Genomic DNA, 17,277 nt, shown 5'->3' with positions numbered 1-17,277 from the left:
AGACCTTTATATACTCCGTACACTGGCAGAGTATAGAACGTACCGAGGATATCATCTGAGATGGCCAGCCTGAATCCGTGTCACATCTTCTTTTCACGACTCATTGATGGAGGCTTCTCCAAATCATAGTACTTTGATCTCAGACATGCTTTCAAAGGTGTCCCAATTCCCAAAACACCATGCTGCTCGTTCCCGGACATGAAGACGCTTCGGCATGACCAGCTCCATGTCTTCTCACCACCCTCACCGATCTCCTGCTGAGCTATCGGAGATCGCTGCAACCCAATCTCGCATCCGTTCATTGCTGAGAAGCCTCTTTCGACTGTTGAAGCCGTCTTTGTGTCATTGTCCACGACCAAGATACATTCTTGGTCTTTCATAACAAGTATCCATCTTCGCATCGCAGCGATGACAAGCTTTCTCGAGCCTTGAAGCCGTCGAGATTGTGTCTGCTAGGGCTGCACATTCAGTCAAATGGCGAAAAACTGACCCTTCTCAAGCTCAAGCTGCAGTAGTCGAGTCCGTGTCATACTGCTTTGAAAGGTCGCATCTGTGGTGAAATGGTGCTAAAATAGCCCTAGCCCAGCATATTGTGTCTTTGCCGTTGGCTCTCTTACTCTACTGCCATGAGGAACCGGAGATGCCCTGGAACTCTATCCAATTAATCCAGAATACCGCTTTCTCGTAAACCGGCCAGTAGTTCTGGCTCCAAGAAACGTTTCACGTCGACATCCTCACTCAATCCCTTTCTCCGCCTGGTCTTGAGCACAAAGTCTCTGGCGGCTTGCTGAGGCCCAGCCATTTCGAGAGGCCGAATCCGGATGCTCTTGTCAAGTGGATCACCTGGGACAACGTCCCAGCGGTCAAAAACCAAAGAGACACTCGCAGCACCCTGACTGTGAATGCGGAGGTCAGTCTCGAAACCGAAACTATCGATGACTGGCAGCAGAGCCTTGGCAGCATATAGAGGCGTGCCTGCCACAGGCCCGTCAGAAACAACATGCCCCCGCCTCTTCATCAGAACGGTGTAAAGACCCGAAATCGAGTCTGCAGGTCCGGTCATGTGAACACTGTAAACCGGTTCCATGAGCCTTGGTCCAGCCATCAAGAAAGAACTATACACCGCACGTCGAGCCGTGGGGATGATTTGCCCGCCACCACGGAAGATAGGTTCCGCGGCGAGTTCGGCACCTGTAAGCCGGAACTTGGTGTTGCGGATGGGCTCTTCGCACAACGGTCCTTCACGCGTGCCCCAAGAGAAGCCTTGTTTGATGCTTTCCTGCACTGTTCTGAGAAGCTTTTTGTCAGTGGTCGAAGGGAGCGTGTCGTCGCAAAGTATGTTGGGCCCCATCTCCTCCGGGCCAAAAGCCCAAATGGACCGCGCGGCCAACTTGTCCCATTCATATTTCTCTTCAAAGAACTTAGCGACTTTTCGAATAGGGTCCCGGATTTTCACAACTCCAGCTTCAATGTCTTCAGCAATACCATCATCGAGGGGTTCGGCGATCATGGTCAACTTGTTTTTCTTGTTGGGAGTCAATGCGTAACACATGATCGCACTTGTTTCGGTGACAGTCTCGCAGAACCGAGTGACAGGATCGGAGACTTTGATGTCCATTTCTGCGTACAATGTTCTCAAATCATGCAGCACGCAGTCCATGTATAGTTCGCCTGTCCCAAGAACAACATGCTCGCCAGATTCCTCGACCTTTGTCGTGATCAGCGGGTACGACTTGTTGACCTTGCGCAGACCCTCGAGCATTTTGGGTAGTTCCGAAGGATTTATTGGTTCCACTGCAACCTTGAAAACAGATTCGGTAAAGTGTCGAATAGGCTGGAAGATATAAGCACCCTCATTGTTGGGAAACTCTTCAGCGACAACAGTTGCAGTCTTAACGATGGAGTTGTCAATACCAGCAAGGAGGACAAGATTACCCGCAGGGACCCCTGAGACAGGAATATTGTAACGCGAGCAGTCAAGAAAAGTTGATGTGATCGTCGCAGTCGTCGAGTCTTCCTCATCTTCAAGGCTGTACGCTTCACCAAGCACTCGGACAGTGTGATCAGGCGAGGCCGTGCCAGATAAGATTCGACCGAAGGCGTTGAAAGTTTTGGCATCCGCGGTGTTGAACAGCTTGGTTATGTGGACAACTAGAGGCCCTTCCGAATCACACTTCGACATGGACTCCGCAACGGGAGAGTCCGCTGGGCCTGTGTAGTAGTGTTCCAGTAGCCGTTTCGTCCCATCAACAGGAGACGGCAGATGTTGCACAATCATGTCAACAAATCCACCCGCCGGACCGAAAAACTGTGCGCAAACCAGCTTAAGTAGCACTTTCGCATCTGACTTCAGCTCCGACGGCTTCAGAGATATTCCCAAGGTCTTGAGTGTCGCTTCGAGATCTTCAGGACTTTCGCTGATGGTATGCGAGTACAGTTTGTAGATGGGTTCCAGCACAAAGTTGACAAAAGCTCTCTTCGACCCCTCCTCCATTCCTTTTCTGGTGAACTTGCGGCTCCGGGGGTTGAAGAAAATGTCACCCCAAAGCCTCTTAGAGAACTCTGCCGCGTCGACTTTTTGATAGGTCTCGGCATACATTTTTGCAAATGAGGGCAGTGTGAAAATCCACCCCATGGATGTGCAGGCGAAGGCAACGTTGCCTTTCTCAGGTGACAGCCTCCTCTTCTCTCCTCGGCCCGGGATAGTGTTTTCAATGATGGTGTTGACTTCTTCGACCACGTGCTTCAACTTAAAATATGCATCAGTCGGTGGGATCTTCAACTCGAGAATCAAGCGATCCATCTTGTTGATGACCAAGACCATAGGTAAATCTTCGAGCACCGCATGTTTGATGATTTGCTCGGTATTGATCTGGACGCCCTCAACCACGTCGACGACGAGAACAACCCCATCGACCAGTCTTAGACTTGAAGCAACCTCATCGACGAAGTTGACATGTCCAGGCGTGTCAATTATGTTCAGAATTTGTGATTTTCCGCGTGTTCCTTGCATGACAAGGCTGATGGGAGCAGCTTTGATCGAGACGCCTCTCTCTCGCTCGAGGAAATGCGTATCCGTGTATCTCAGCTGTTCGTCTCTTCTCTTACCTACCCTCTTGTCCAGTCTATCTTGCAGATCATGGGTCTGCATCACCAACATATCGACAAATGCAGTCTTCCCATGGTGCAAATGCCCCGCCACTGCAATATTTCTGATTCCTTCTGGAAAACTCAAAAGATCGGTCATGAAATCCCTCGAATAGAAAACAGGAGGGAGATCTGCCTCTTGGACCTGGAATTTCTTCTGCGTGACCGGCGCGATAATCGGCTGTGTCAGTGGTTGGGCATCTTCTTCTTGGACCATGGTCTCGACATCTTCCCCATAGACTTGTTGCGCCGTGGGGTAATATTGCTTGTCTTCGTGTAGTATCACTGCATTCGATGGCCCCTCGTCATCCACTTCCATCAACTGATCAGCCTGCGGTTGCTGCTCGGTATCCGAGTCCTCGTCGTAGACGTAATTCTGGCCGGCGTCGCCATCTTGGGTTCCTTCTTCATCAGATGCTGCTTCACCGATAAAGTTGCCGAACCTATCGCCACAGTTAGGGACATCTCAGAACATGGGTGCAGATCAGCCTTACTCGTCATAAAGGTCGTCCATGCTGACAGGGTGTGTTTTGTGCTCGACGCGGCGCGGCGCAAAAGTTAAGATTTCTCTCCCACTCCGAGTTCGAGTCTACAAAATCCTGCCCAGCATTATTGACGGCCAGTGCGCAACAGCGGCATACGGAGTACATACTCCACCGTCGGGTCCAGATAAGATAAGATGGTCCAGCCTTGCCCCTGATTCACTTCAACAGGACATGGCATTTGGGCTACCATGACACGAGACAATTCCTCACCCTAACCCCACGTCGAAACATAGGTAATGACCTTCGGAGAGCATGTGGGGGCGTGATATTGTTCGGACTCTCTGCAAATCTCCATTGAGGGGACCTAGTACGCAACCCGTGCCCTATATACCAACGAAGACAGGGCTTAAGAAACTATAGGGGGATGCAACTCATCTAGGATGCTGTATATTGTCGCCTCTATTGTTGTTCTCGGTTCCCTGGCTGCTGGCACGCCTCTCAGACAGAGCTCCCACCGTCTCCCATGAAACCACAGGTTAGCAGGTAAGCTTGACTCCCAATGATGATCTGGAATGGTACGATGGCATCGGTCCGGCAGTATTGTGCGTCCGGTAGGATAGAACAACGTCATACAAGTATGCAAACCAGCTCAGTCAAATGCGCCCAAGGTTTCTGGGGATCCTCTAAACCCGATTACCCTCTTGCCTAGCGTAACATGGCTAGGAGCTGTTCGGAGCAGGATGCTAAACATGAACAGTATCGGCCATCCACGTACTGAGTCTAGTGTTCTCCATACATGTGAGCTCGCTCCAAATCGCAGCAAGTGCAGATATGTGTTATTCTGAACGACCAAGAGCCGATGCCAGTTCTCCCGTTCCTGCCTTTTGCGCACCGTGAGCCAAGTTCACTTTTAATGCAGTCGATTTCATATCAAAGACTCAATGACCAGCGCGCTAGCTCCGCCGCCGCCATTGCAGATACCAACACATCCGAACTTGCCCTTCTTCGCTTTCAGGACGCCCAGCAGGGTCGTAACAATTCTTGCGCCTGAGGCACCCAGAGGATGTCCGATGGCGACGGCGCCACCGTGAAGGTTGACCTTGTCAGAGGTCAACCCCAGCAGCTTCATGTTGGCGAGCGCCACAACGCTGAAGGCCTCGTTGATCTCGAATGCGTCGACATCCTCTTGGCTCATGCCAGCGTGCTTCAAGGCCTTGGGAATGGCAAGCGCCGGGGCAGTGGTGAATTTGTTGGGCTGCTGAGCAGCATCGCCCCAGCCTAGAATCTTTGCCAACGGCTTGATATTAAGCTCCTTCAGTTTCGCTTCCGAAACAAGTACAACGGCAGCGCCACCATCACTCAAGGGTGAAGCATTAGGGGCAGTCACTGTCCCCTTGTCAGGGATAAATGCCGGCCTAATGGCGCGCAGTTTATCGATATTCAGGTTCTTTGGCTCGTCGTCTTTGTCGACTGTAACACCTGGCTTCCCTCGTGCACCTGGCAGCTGGACGGGGGCAATCTCGAAATCAAAGGCTCCGTCCTTTTGAGCGGCTTGTGCCTTCTGATATGACTGGATGGCATAATCATCCTGCTGTTCGCGGGTGAAGTCGTGGTCCCGGGCGCATTCTTCTCCTTGGAGACCCATGTGGTCTTGCTTTCCATATGCATCACTCAGGCCATCTCTTAAAACGCCGTCTACCAAGGTCTGGTTCCCGAATTTGGCACCGCTCCGCAGAGTGGGAAGATAGTGAGGGCAATTGGACATGGATTCTGCACCACCTGCAACGACGATGTCTGCATTCCCAGTCATGATGGTTTGAGCTCCAAGAATGATAGCCTTGACTCCTGAGGCGCAGACTTTATTGACGGTCGTGCATACTGTGGAAGGTTCGAGGCCACCGCCGAGGGCGCATTGGCGAGCAGGGTTCTGGCCAAGACTGTAGGGAGTTAACCAGGGAACATAAGCAGTAGTTAGAGCAATAGTTTACTTTGCGGACAGAACATTTCCGAAAAAGACTTCCTGGACGTCTTGAGGCTTGATTTCTGGTACTCTTTCGAGGGCAGCTGAGCGCAGGTCAGCTTTAGTCCTTTAAGCGGCGAGGGGTCTGCGACATTTGATGGCGTGGGAGCCGAGTTGGGTAGCAGTCAATGAAGATAGTGATCTGCGAACAGTAAGACATTGGAGAGAACACTGAAGGCTTTGTATCGGACGCACCCGAGGAATGATCCCACCGGAGTTCGTGCTGCCGCAACAATGTAGACGGCAGGCAGTGCAGGTTTCTGGTGGGGAAGCCCATTGGCACTGTTCGTCGAGGCCATGATGGTCGTTCTGAGGAAGCTAAGGTGCAGAGGTTGAAGCAATATATGTGGTCAGGGAGACAGTCGATGTTCGATCTTGGAAATACTACACTAGGTTGGCTGCATATAAAAGATTGGTATTAATATTGAGAGGCTGTAGAGTAGATGTTGACGCGTTCCTCAAATTTTTGGCGGGCGCCGGGTGCGGAGAGCCTGGCCGATCAGTTCAGTAATAAAATAAAGTGCCTGAACATGGTGCCACTCCGGAACGTGTCTTAGCGGGGATGCTGTAATTACTGTATCTGTGTCCGTATCCGTACACCTACCTCACCTATAAGGCTGGGTAATTAATTACCTTACGTACTATCAGATTGGCGCAGCCTTGTCCCTCCCTGACTACCTGTCTCTCATCCTCAACAGCTTCTTGCCACCGCCACCTCTTGACCATGTTAGAATGCTTCATGTGTCTGTTGAAACGGCGATCCCATTCAGCGACGCAATAATTTCATGCCAGGCTACACATCCACATCCGAGATGCTCCTAGTCCCTGTGCTTCCGAAAGTAGCTGCCTCAGGAATTGTTGAACTTGGATGGACGCCAGTCCCAAGGAAAGGTCTGCATCGAGAAACAGGGCGGGCCTCAGTCACAACCGGTGGTGAGGTGATGTTGGCTCTGCCCATAAGCAGCACGGTGAATATGAGCAAATGTGTTGCTTCCATGTGTTGTTTCAAAAATAATCGTCTACTTTGTTCTTTCTGTGCTATCTGAATTCTGCCTCAGTTAAAGCTTTTCCTTCACCACCCAGTCTACTTGAACTTTCGCATCTTTATCGAGACGCTTGTTTGCCCACGCGATCTGGTTTGTTGTCGTCCACCTGTAGGTCACCCAGTGCCCATGCTATCTGAATTCAGAGTCTTGGAGTCTCTAACACGCTATTAGAATTCTGCTTCGGCCATGGATGACCAAACCTTTGATGTCGAGAACTCCAATGTCGTCACCTACCTGGAACTCTGCGACATCGCAGTATCTCTACGAGGGCAAATTACAACTGCAGAAGCGTCTCTCTTGAGAGATCGAGCCGCTGCACTTCGCGTACAACTTGAAGAACTCGACAATCTTGTCCTATGTCAGACGGACCGGAGGATTCAACAAAGCACATATCAAGCCATGCTTTCAGACTTTCCGGAAGTGGACTGCCTCCTTGACCAAGAGACCTCATGTGCAAGCAGGGATGGGCGAAGTGATGGGGGATTGGTCTCTGGCAATATGGCTCTGAGGACATCTGGCAAGGATGGCTTCTACGATGACCATCGGGTCGACCCCCACGGCAACACCCAGCTCAATGAATACGTCGAGAAAATGATAATTGACGAAACACAGCCCGCGAGGGAGTGTTATGTCTGTATCGAGAACTTGCCGCACTCTGCAACCATGAAAGTCGGCAACTGCCCCCATGTCTGGTGTCGCCAGTGTTTAGTGCGCAGATTCGAGATGGCGCTGAAAAATGAAGACCACTATCCCGTGCGCTGCTGTGGCGAACTAACCAGCATCTCAGTCGAAGAACCCCAAGTTGCTGCTGTCCTCGGGGAGAAAATGAAGACCGATCTAGCTGCAAAAATTGTCGAGTACGGATCCCGCGACCGGACTTATTGTTACGTGCCAACATGCTCTACCTTCATCGATCCAAGCACCATCATGGGCACTGAAGCCACCTGTCCGTCCTGTCAAGAATCAACTTGTACAACTTGCAAGGCACAGAACCATGGATCAACCGAATGCACCCCTTCCCATGATGAGGCTTTTGACCAATGGCGAGAGGAGAGTGAAGCAGCAACTTGCCCTGCGTGCCACAGAGTCATCATTATCTCCCACGGCTGTAACCATATGAGGTAAGGCATTCTTTCCTTCTACAATGCCTATCAAGACGCTAACATAATCTTTACAGATGCCACTGTGGAACTGAGTTCTGCTACGAATGCAACGACCCGTGGAAGACCTGTGAGTGTGAAATCTGGGATGAGCGCCGGCTTTTGGCAAGAGCCGCTGGTATCGTTGAGCACGAAGGGCGCCCTGCGGATATCGAGCAAGTTGCAGAAGGGGTACGCGAGGAGCGTGAATGTCGACATGACCACTGGACACGCGTCGACGTTCGTTCTGAGGTATTGGAGGAAAATCGTCGTTGTGGTGGGTGCGCTTGGGCGGCTCAGATCTTTCTCTGGCGGTGTGATGGCTGCGGGGTGCGCCTGTGCTCTCAATGTTACAACGACAGCGTCGGCGAGGAGGACTAGATTACAGTGCTCTTAAGAGCAACAATGTTCTGGCAGGGCGAGGTATGTGTATCTTGGGGTTGCTGTCAGAAGTACCACTCTACCACTCTGCTACTCAGTACTCTTCTAACCGACCTGTAACACGCGATGGTGGAAGTTATAACTTCGACCTTCAGTGAGATCTCCCCTTTTCCTACCGCCTCTCTGCCAGACGAATCCACCTTTGCACAGTTTACACACCTGATCTGGCCAGCATTACCAGGATACGTCTTTATCTAGAGATCAGCCGGAATCGCGTCCGCTGCACGTTGGATCTGGCCTTAGCCCCCGACTGGCTCAGCCTCCTAAGCCCTCACTGCCTAGGCCCTGCTTAGCCGTCCACCTTACGGTAAGCTCGAATCCTGGTTGAAGCTTGAGCATCCTTTGCTTGTACAGGGTCCGGTGCAGACGCCATCATTGTGCTCTCGCTTTAGTGTAAGTATAGATTTCCTCGCCCCTTGCCCTTTCCTCTGAGCGCCACTACGTTCCTTCAAGGCACAGATTGAACGCTGTAGGTGGCCACTCGGTGGGATGCCAGGGACGAAAGATGGAACTAAGGAGGAAGTGTTCGCGAGTTTCCAGTCAATAGAGCCGATCGAAGACCACCGAACGGGTGGTGAGTGTCAGTAGGGAAGTTATCATGTTTGTGGTCCCTCATGTAGGACTGTGACATTGGCATCCTTCCCCTCCTAGAGTATAATTCGGGTAGAACTAGATACAACAACGCATTTCACTCATGCTTGACGTCCACCTTTGTCGCGGCCGCGTCGGTGAATCCCTTCTTCGGGGCGCGGATCTTCAACAAGCCAGCCTCGAGAGTGACGCTGACATTTTCCACCTCGGTCGGGAAATTGACGTATCGCCTGAAGGGGCCAATCCTCCTCTCGCCGACTAGCAAGTGGACCCCGTTCGAGTGAGGCTGGTCTTTCTCCTCCTCCACCTCCGTATTCGCTGCAGTGCCATAGTCGGGCCTCGACGAGTTCCCGGTCACCAGCAGCGACCGAGACCCGGTCCAGGACACGGTGAGATCACTCGGCTTCTTGGTCCCCGGCACCTCGATTTCCACCAGATATTCTTTGAGGGCGTCGCGGAAATCCACGTCCGGCTGGTTCGGGTGCTCTTCTGGTCGCGGGTGTCGGTGGGCTAGGTATTGCAGGACATTTTCGTGCTGGTGTCTTCGTTCGTGGAGGTGGTCCACCAATGGCGGGGGCAGGTCGTAGTAGTACGCATATGCCATGGCGGGGAGAAGGCGGTCTTTTTGGACTTTGCTGAAACGGTAGAGATTATTTGATGCGATGCGACGCGCAGCTAGGCTCTTTCGACGGAGCTGGATGGCGGGTCAACGGTAGGCTGGTCGGCGGGGGAAGCAGCGCGAGATATGGTAGTATGGAGTAGTGAGAGAGGGCTTCAGGTCCGGGCGTAGTTGGATTGGACTTGGAGTTGACAGCGGCAGCTGGCCAAAGGTTCAGCAGGTGTACTTATATGTAGTAGTGTTTGGTAAACTTTGTTGGAGGAAGCTTGGGAGAACGACTGAGAAAAGAGAGGGCTGGTGGGCGGGTTCCCACAAGGATATATACCTATCATCTTTGGCCGCATCGAGCCCATGCTCAGTACGTCGTTCGAGCTACCGAGCATCGTTAGCTTGGCTCAATCGATCTGGGCTTCCCCGGCTTGCGTTCAAGGTCGGGTCGCCCGCTCTCGGTCCTGTCTGTCCCGGCGAGGACAAGTGATCATGCGGCATGGTCGGGATCGCGTAGGCGACGGGAACGGCGCGGTTCTAGAAGCAGAGTCATTCACTCCATAGGAAGCTCAGTAAACTACGCACGGAAACCTCCGACACTGACACTGCACACACCTCAGTCAAGGACCGCAATGTTGGGAACGGGAGAGGACCTCGGCCTTCTGGGCTTTCGAGGGACTATGCAAATGCTGCCCGCGATCGGAGGAGTCCCCAGGAGTCCCATTGGAATGGGGGCGCATGACTGTGAAAGGGCCCGGGATCACCTCATCAGGAGAGCCCAGACGTTGCCAGCACGAGGTCGGTTCGGTGGAGGTTGCACGGTTTGGCTGTAGAAAAAGTGGTGAGATGCGGTAAGTTTGAGTGCCCGCCGTGACGCGATAGTTACGTACGTGACAGAATGCGCGGGGACAGGTGTGGTTGCCAGCTCAAGCCACAGAGACGTGACATTTGACATTACAATCGCATGTATTCTCCAATACCGATCTAGCGGGGGGCCCGGATGCGGCTTTTCTGCTTGGCTCCACGCGGTGCCCATCTTCCATCCCAGCTTGAAGCTGTGTTCTTATCAATTTATTTTTCCATCTTGTTCGTTTGATGATGTTGACTGTCTATCGCTGCGTCATCTGATCTCATGGTGGTGCTATCGCCATGGCCAGACTCGGCGGTGCGCTTGGCCTTCCTTCAGTCTACCATTCACTTGAGCAACCTCTTGCCCGTTAGCTCTTCTACCTTACGTCTCTATGGATATTCAACATCTACCTAGAGCAACAGGGGGGGCAGCCATGTGACGACAGCAACGCAAGTTTATGCCTGATCTAGGAGGTGAATTCTCCGATCCACGTGCATGCCACCACCTCTTCCACTACGTACACGAACGCCTGTTGGCGGAGTCCTAGCGCGAACCATGTCCTGCAGCCATATGTATATGTGTAGCACCACTGCAGTCACCAGCTTCGTGCCGAGCCTCCGGTCCTGTCCCCCCGTACGGTTTGACGAAAGTCATCATGGAGACAAATCGACTCTCTTGTTACTGTCTCTCGTTGGGCTGTAGTCCAGATCCCCGCAAAGAACAAGGTTTGTTCCACCTTCACATCTACTGCCGACAAGATCCTGCATCTGATCGGTTGAACTATCTTGGTTTCCTGGAACACCGACGCTCAGAGACATGTTCAGGTTTGACCTCACTTATCCAGCTAACCCTTAGCGCTCCTCAATGACCACTCTGGTGTCACTCGATTGCTTCCACCGTCCTCGCTATGTCTTTCTGATAGACAGCGAAGTTTCCATTTCAGACCAAAGTCTCAACCATACAGACGATCTATGACAAGAGCGACGAGGTGCCCCCGTATAGTAGAAGGCCGTCTCCCAACCTTACGTCTATGAGATGACTTCCACCGCCACCAAAATATCTCCTCCATCCTTGGAGGAGCCGCAAGCACCACAAGATGCCTACTCCTCGACCGCGTTTGAGGAGATTTTGGGCAAAACGGGCCAGTGATGGACTGGCTGGAAGTTCGATGCTCTCGACAGCACAACAGTGCTCCAATCCCCGTCACTTTGTCCGGGATCACTGACAACCCAGCAAATAGGAGGGGAGAAGGGGTTGGTGGCATAGTAGGGGAAAGCCTTGCACAACCCGGGCTTGGTGGTGTCAAGCCTGACACACTCCGCAAGGACTTGGGCCAACGCATGGAATGTAAGCTTACAAGGTCACTAATGACACGTCCTACTCTGTGACATTTTACCAAGCTGCATCAACGATCGGTCCTTGTTGCTGCCCTTGGTGTCGGCCTTCACAGTCGTGCCCTGCCCTGCCGTGACAACAGAGTTCGTCCTTCTCTAGCGCTCCATGCATCTTGCATCTCTAAGAACCAACCAGCACAGGCCCAGACACAGCTCTGGCGTTGCAAAGCCCCCGACCTGCAGCCAGGCCTTGCGGGTCAAGGCAAGCAGCCAACGGCGGAGGAGGCTCCTTAGCCCCTGAAGCCTGAGGAGAATTAGATGATCGGCGGCGCTAACAAAGGGCGCTAGACCTAAACAGGCAGAGGTCAACCTTCACTGCTAAATATGGCTGCTGGCTACGGCCCTGCAGGCTACTAACATAACATAACTACTGCTAGTACTGTATGTGTAGTAGTAGGCTGCTACACCCACCACTATTGGCATTGGCAGCAGAGCCACAGCAAAAGCACAGCACAGCACAGAACAGCACAGCACCGCACCCTGCAGCACACTGCAATCACTCATCGTATCTGGCAAGCCCACTGCACACGCCCTTCTCCTCCTCAGTCTCCATCAGATTCTGTTGATTCCCTTTCGGCCGGGCCGTTCTGCTCGTCCTCGCCCTTATCCAGACGCGTCTCCTGGTCGATTTCCCTCCCTGTTCAGCAGACACTCTCACCTCCCTTTGCCCCGATAGGCCACCTCCAACCCTTGTCGCGCTGCCGTGCATGGAAACTTCACAGACATCCTGTACCCGGTCTCCAAGATTGTTGCGCTGTTGAGCCTCGGCAGATATCGATCCAGAAACCGGTCTTGACGCCGGCCAACCTGAAATCTCACCGTCTGAGCCTTCTCCCGCAGGACCGGTCCTTTGTTCCTGGCCCTGCGCCGAATGGACGGTGTCTGTCTCACGAGAAGAGAGACGTTCAAACATACTTTCCACAAGAACATTTGATAAATCAACAAAGGGTGGACTGCAATTGCAATTGGAGCATCGTTGGGTGAAAACAAAGTGGTGACGAATGTTTACTCGACTGATTCCGCGCACTTACATGCAAGACCCGCCCTAAAAGATACACCATGGCGGCACCGGTTGATGAGCCGCATCAGCGTGATTCTGGCACAATCAGATACACGATAGGTGCGCCTCAAGACCAGAATCAGCCTGTCCAGCAAACATCATCAAATGCCCAGTACAGTCCGTACAGTCAACCGACCCAGACAAACGGCCATCCCAATGATGTGCAATATGACAGTGATGCCAGATACTCCACGGAGAGCCGGACTGGTCGAAAGAGATCACTTGGCGGCGCCGGCGGTAGTGAGAGGAGCAGATCAAGAACAAATGGCAGTGCTGGGAAGTCGCCAAACACTGCGGTACGGATATGTAAAAAGTGTGGTGAGCCATTGACAGGTCAGTTTGTGCGCGCGCTCGGCGGTACTTTCCACCTGGATTGCTTCAAATGCGCCGATTGTGGACAGATTGTTGCGTCGAAGTTCTTCCCTGTCGACGCCGAGGATGGTTCTGGTCAATTCCCGCTCTGCGAGACCGACTACTTCAGGCGCCTGGATCTGTTATGCTTCAAGTGTGGAGGTGCGCTTCGTGGCTCGTACATCACGGCGCTCGATCGCAAGTACCACATTGAGCACTTTACCTGTTCTGTTTGTCCGACCGTGTTTGGCGCACAGGACAGTTATTACGAGCATGATGGAAAGGTCTACTGTCACTACCATTACTCCACACATTTTGCGCAACGCTGTAATGGCTGTCAGACTGCGATCCTCAAGCAGTTTGTTGAAATCTTCCGAAATGGACAGAATCAACACTGGCACCCCGAGTGTTACATGATCCACAAGTTCTGGAATGTCCGCCTGGCACAAAATGGGCCAGCCTCCGTCAAGAAAGACATTACTGCACCTGTCACGGAGGATGAGCGGGAAGTCGTCAAAGAAGACGAAGAGAAAATGGAGGACAAAGTCTATCGCATCTGGAGCACCCTGTCCACCTTTGAAGAATCGTCCGCCTCTTGCATCTCTGACATGCTTCTTCATGTGAGCAATGGCGTCTATGTTGATGGCGTAATTGTCGCACGCAAATTCATCTGGCACGTGGATATTTTGTTCGGGGCAATCGACACGCTCGCAGCCCTCGTCCTGCATGCCGGGCTCAAGGAACTCGCCTATGGCCGGGAGGCGAAACTTCTTTGCAAGAAGGTCGTTGCTTTCTTCACGCTCCTGTCCAAGACTCAAGAGACTGGGGTACGCAAGCTAGGAGTCACGCAAGAGCTTCTGTCGTTGGTTACTGGCCTGGCCCACTACCTGAAGCTTCTCATCCGAATCGGTCTGCAAGGTGCCCTGAAGCTGGAGCGTGAACGAGGATCTCCGGAGGGTCTCCATGCCTTCTTGGACGAGCTCGCAGACCTGGAGACGATCAAGGAGCAAGAAATGAAGTCGCTAGATCTGGCAGAAAGCGTGGCTGGTCTGGCCAGCCAAGAGTCCGACTGTTGCGCGGCGTGCCTTGAACCCATCGATGACGAATGTGTGATGATCTATGGCCGGCGCTGGCACGCAAAGCCACCCCACCTGACATGCAGTGTCTGTCAAAGAGATCTGACGAGCGACCTCTTCAATGCTGTCTACAGCGAGAGGGAGGACAAGGTCTATTGCGTCGATCACGCTTCCCGAGTACAGAATACCGTGTCCGGCTTCTCCTATGTCACCAAATTACAACAATATGTCTTCCTTCTCCGCGTGGCTTTGGCGCGCCTACTCGAAGTACTCAAGTCCGGTGGTACCCTGCCGCACACCTCGGATGATCCAAATCTTACCCCCTACGACACCACCGAGGGCCATCGAGTTTCTCCCACAGGTGAACAAGTCGCGCCACATCAGAAGATGGGCTCACGGTCGCGATCTTACGCGGGGGCGTCAAGTCAGCAAGAATCTTCGTTGGAGCAGACCGTCGGAGAAATGAAACGCCTTAGGTCAACTCGGAATGAACGGACTCTTTCTACAACGTTCCGCAAAGCTCGAGAGTCGAAGATACTCTACGGACCAACCGGGGTGCGACCTGGATCCGCGGGCGCGGACAGCGAGGAGGCCAGGAATCGTGGCGGCTTTCAAATCGTGGAAGAGCGAGATCTAGATGGCAGGATGAGGCCGGAATTGACGTTCGGCAACCAGGACGGTCTAACGCTCGATGACATCCCCAGAATTGTTGCTGCTGAGCAAGCCAAGGAGCAACGACCCAACGCTTTCCGTCATGCAGGCACCAATCTCATCGGACACCGAGGTAACGAACCAAGACTGGTTAATGGCCATCACCGGGGGTCCTCTGGTGGGAATGATCTTTTGGCAGGCGAACCCAACCCCCTACGCACCAAGCGATACTTTTCAGAATTATCGGCTCTGGAGTACTTCATTGTGCGACATGTAGCAGTCCTCTCCATGCAGCCTCTTTTGGAAGGTGAATATACTCTCGAAGACTTGCTTGGCCTGATCGAGACGAGGAAACAAACCTTCTGGGGCAAGGTCAGCCGTGCACTCCGAAACGATGGAAAGACCAAGAAGAAGGGCATTTTTGGGGTCCCGTTGGAGACACTCATCGAACGTGAAGGCGCCGAGTCTACCAATGGAGTTGGGCCCGGAGCGTTGAGGGTTCCTGCAATCGTGGACGACTGCGTCGCTGCCATGAAGCAGATGGACATGTCGGTAGAAGGCGTCTTCCGAAAGAATGGCAACATCAAGCGCTTGAAGGAGTCCTCCGAATTGATCGACGCAAATCAAACCCCAGACCTCAGCCGCGAGAACCCCGTTCAGATTGCCGCGTTGCTCAAAAAGTTCTTGCGAGAGATGCCGGAGCCACTGTTGACGTTCAAGTTGCAGAGGCTATTCATCATATCTCAGAAGATCGCCGACGAGGAGCGCCGAAGAAGAATTCTACACCTGACATGCTGCTTGATGCCCAAGAGTCATCGGGATACCATGGAAGTGCTGTTCTCGTTTCTCAAGTGGGCTGCCTCGTTCTCGCAGGTCGACGAAGAATCAGGAAGCAAGATGGATATCCATAATCTGGCCACCGTGATGGCACCCAACATTTTGTATGCGAAGGAGAAGGCACCCAATGCAAAATTACCCCAGATCCCACAGGTGGACGACAGTTTCCTTGCCATTGAGGCGGTCAACACTTTGATCGAGTACAATGACTACTTCTGCCAGGTATGAGCTCCTATTCCCTGACGACCTTTATGCAGGAATGCTGACTAGATTTACAGGTCCCCGAAGATTTGCAGTCCATCTTGACCGACACCGGTCTCCACACCGGATCTGCGGAAATCACGACCAAGGAGATCCTGTCCAGATATGGTCACATTGCAAAGGGCCAGATTCAGAAACAATCTGTCCAGTCGGCCGATGCTCCGGTGCGCAGCCCGGCCTCGGCATCAAACTCGATCGGCCCAGTGGCAACACGCGTTGATGTCGACCCCTATCAAGCTACAGCATGGCAAAAGCAGAGCTCCGTCCGTCCTGTGCAAAACATGGCGTCAGCAACCTCTGCCTCGGCGAACGACTTCAACTTCAGCGCTCCGACTAGCCCGTATGCTCGAAAACGAGCCGGTAGCTCCGACAGCACTGGAAGCTACGGCGGTGCACCCACCGGGCGTCAAAGCTATCAACCCAAACCTGGCCAGATGGGCATTGCAGGTTGACCTGATAATTCTCCCAAACCACTCTAAAAGTGGTCTCCATCAAATCGCGGCGTTTTTGGCGCTCTTGCTGGCTCATATCCGGGATCCTGCTATTCCATCAAGCAAGGTACCCGAACCGGTGTGGTTTGGGTTGGATAAACAAAAATACTGGATGATCATGGATTGGTCTCCTCGATTTCATCAACCAGACTAATGATACCAGGCCGAATTTCCTTTTGTTTCAACCATCGAGAGAGAAGAAAGCTCGAACATCCGATCTTCATCAAACAGCAACTTGAGGACTGGTGCCAGGAAGGCTTTCTCTTCCACATTCAATTCTTCAACTGGAACATGCTGTGGCCGAGTTTTCGAAAGCAATCCTCGGCTTTGGGGCGCTTTTATGTTCACTTGTACCTTTGCGACGCCCACGCCTTTCTTCCTTCTTTGGGCAGCCCCATGGTATTGCCTCTTTTCTTCGACGGCGGGCAAGAATCCCACGTGCGAACCCCTTTCACTTCTTTTTTTTCCTAGCTGCGTTGGCGCAGACCGTTGGGAGGAGCTTGAGATTGAGGGCATAATTTGGCCCAGACTTGGAATCCTTGGTGGGACTCCGCGATAAAATGTTCCAGCAGATAGGGTACAACTCGCTTGCAGGAAGAGCGTTGGATAAGGGATGTCACCCTACCTTTTCAGCGGCATTGAGCGATGGAGCGAACGGACACACAGAGAAGGACGAAGGAAATTGGACGATCAAGCTCGGGGGTGGTTGTTGTTGTTCGATGTCGGCTGGTGTATGTGTCCAAATTAACAGACGGGGGAGAAGGGAAAGCTCACCATCGTTCATTCTTTGCCTTCGTGGTGGTCGTTCATGTCCCACAGCGCAAGGGCAA

At 52.7% G+C, this 17,277-nt stretch overlaps 5 protein-coding genes across 5 annotated transcripts; 2 read left to right on the top strand and 3 right to left on the bottom strand.

The window, feature by feature from the left end:
• Positions 1-661: 661 nt before the first annotated feature.
• On the bottom strand, positions 662-3,661 carry A1O3_09191 (elongation factor 2; the record flags this gene model as incomplete). The annotated part of the gene is made up of 2 exons (XM_007739286.1): positions 662-3,590; positions 3,642-3,661. 2 exons carry the CDS (start codon positions 3,659-3,661, stop codon positions 662-664), a joined length of 2,949 nt encoding a protein of 982 aa, XP_007737476.1.
• An 896-nt stretch (positions 3,662-4,557) lies between these two features.
• A1O3_09190 (acetyl-CoA C-acetyltransferase) lies at positions 4,558-5,951 on the bottom strand (the record flags this gene model as incomplete). Its single annotated transcript, XM_007739285.1, has 4 exons — positions 4,558-5,569; positions 5,621-5,696; positions 5,745-5,794; positions 5,848-5,951. The coding sequence occupies 4 exons, from the start codon at positions 5,949-5,951 to the stop codon at positions 4,558-4,560; spliced, it is 1,242 nt and encodes a 413-aa protein (XP_007737475.1).
• Positions 5,952-6,884: 933 nt separating this feature from the next.
• On the top strand, positions 6,885-8,218 carry A1O3_09189 (uncharacterized protein; the record flags this gene model as incomplete). The annotated part of the gene is made up of 2 exons (XM_007739284.1): positions 6,885-7,819; positions 7,876-8,218. The coding sequence occupies 2 exons, from the start codon at positions 6,885-6,887 to the stop codon at positions 8,216-8,218; spliced, it is 1,278 nt and encodes a 425-aa protein (XP_007737474.1).
• A 748-nt stretch (positions 8,219-8,966) lies between these two features.
• A1O3_09188 (uncharacterized protein) lies at positions 8,967-9,473 on the bottom strand (the record flags this gene model as incomplete). Its single annotated transcript, XM_007739283.1, has 1 exon — positions 8,967-9,473. One exon carries the CDS (start codon positions 9,471-9,473, stop codon positions 8,967-8,969), a length of 507 nt encoding a protein of 168 aa, XP_007737473.1.
• A 3,306-nt stretch (positions 9,474-12,779) lies between these two features.
• On the top strand, positions 12,780-16,408 carry A1O3_09187 (uncharacterized protein; the record flags this gene model as incomplete). The annotated part of the gene is made up of 2 exons (XM_007739282.1): positions 12,780-15,917; positions 15,974-16,408. 2 exons carry the CDS (start codon positions 12,780-12,782, stop codon positions 16,406-16,408), a joined length of 3,573 nt encoding a protein of 1,190 aa, XP_007737472.1.
• Between the last annotated feature and the right edge of the window lie 869 nt (positions 16,409-17,277).

Source organism: Capronia epimyces (assembly GCF_000585565.1).
Source record: "Capronia epimyces CBS 606.96 chromosome Unknown aczIQ-supercont1.9, whole genome shotgun sequence".
NCBI classification, from domain to species: Eukaryota; Fungi; Ascomycota; class Eurotiomycetes; order Chaetothyriales; family Herpotrichiellaceae; genus Capronia; species Capronia epimyces.
This window is presented reverse-complemented; position numbering and strand designations above follow the sequence as displayed.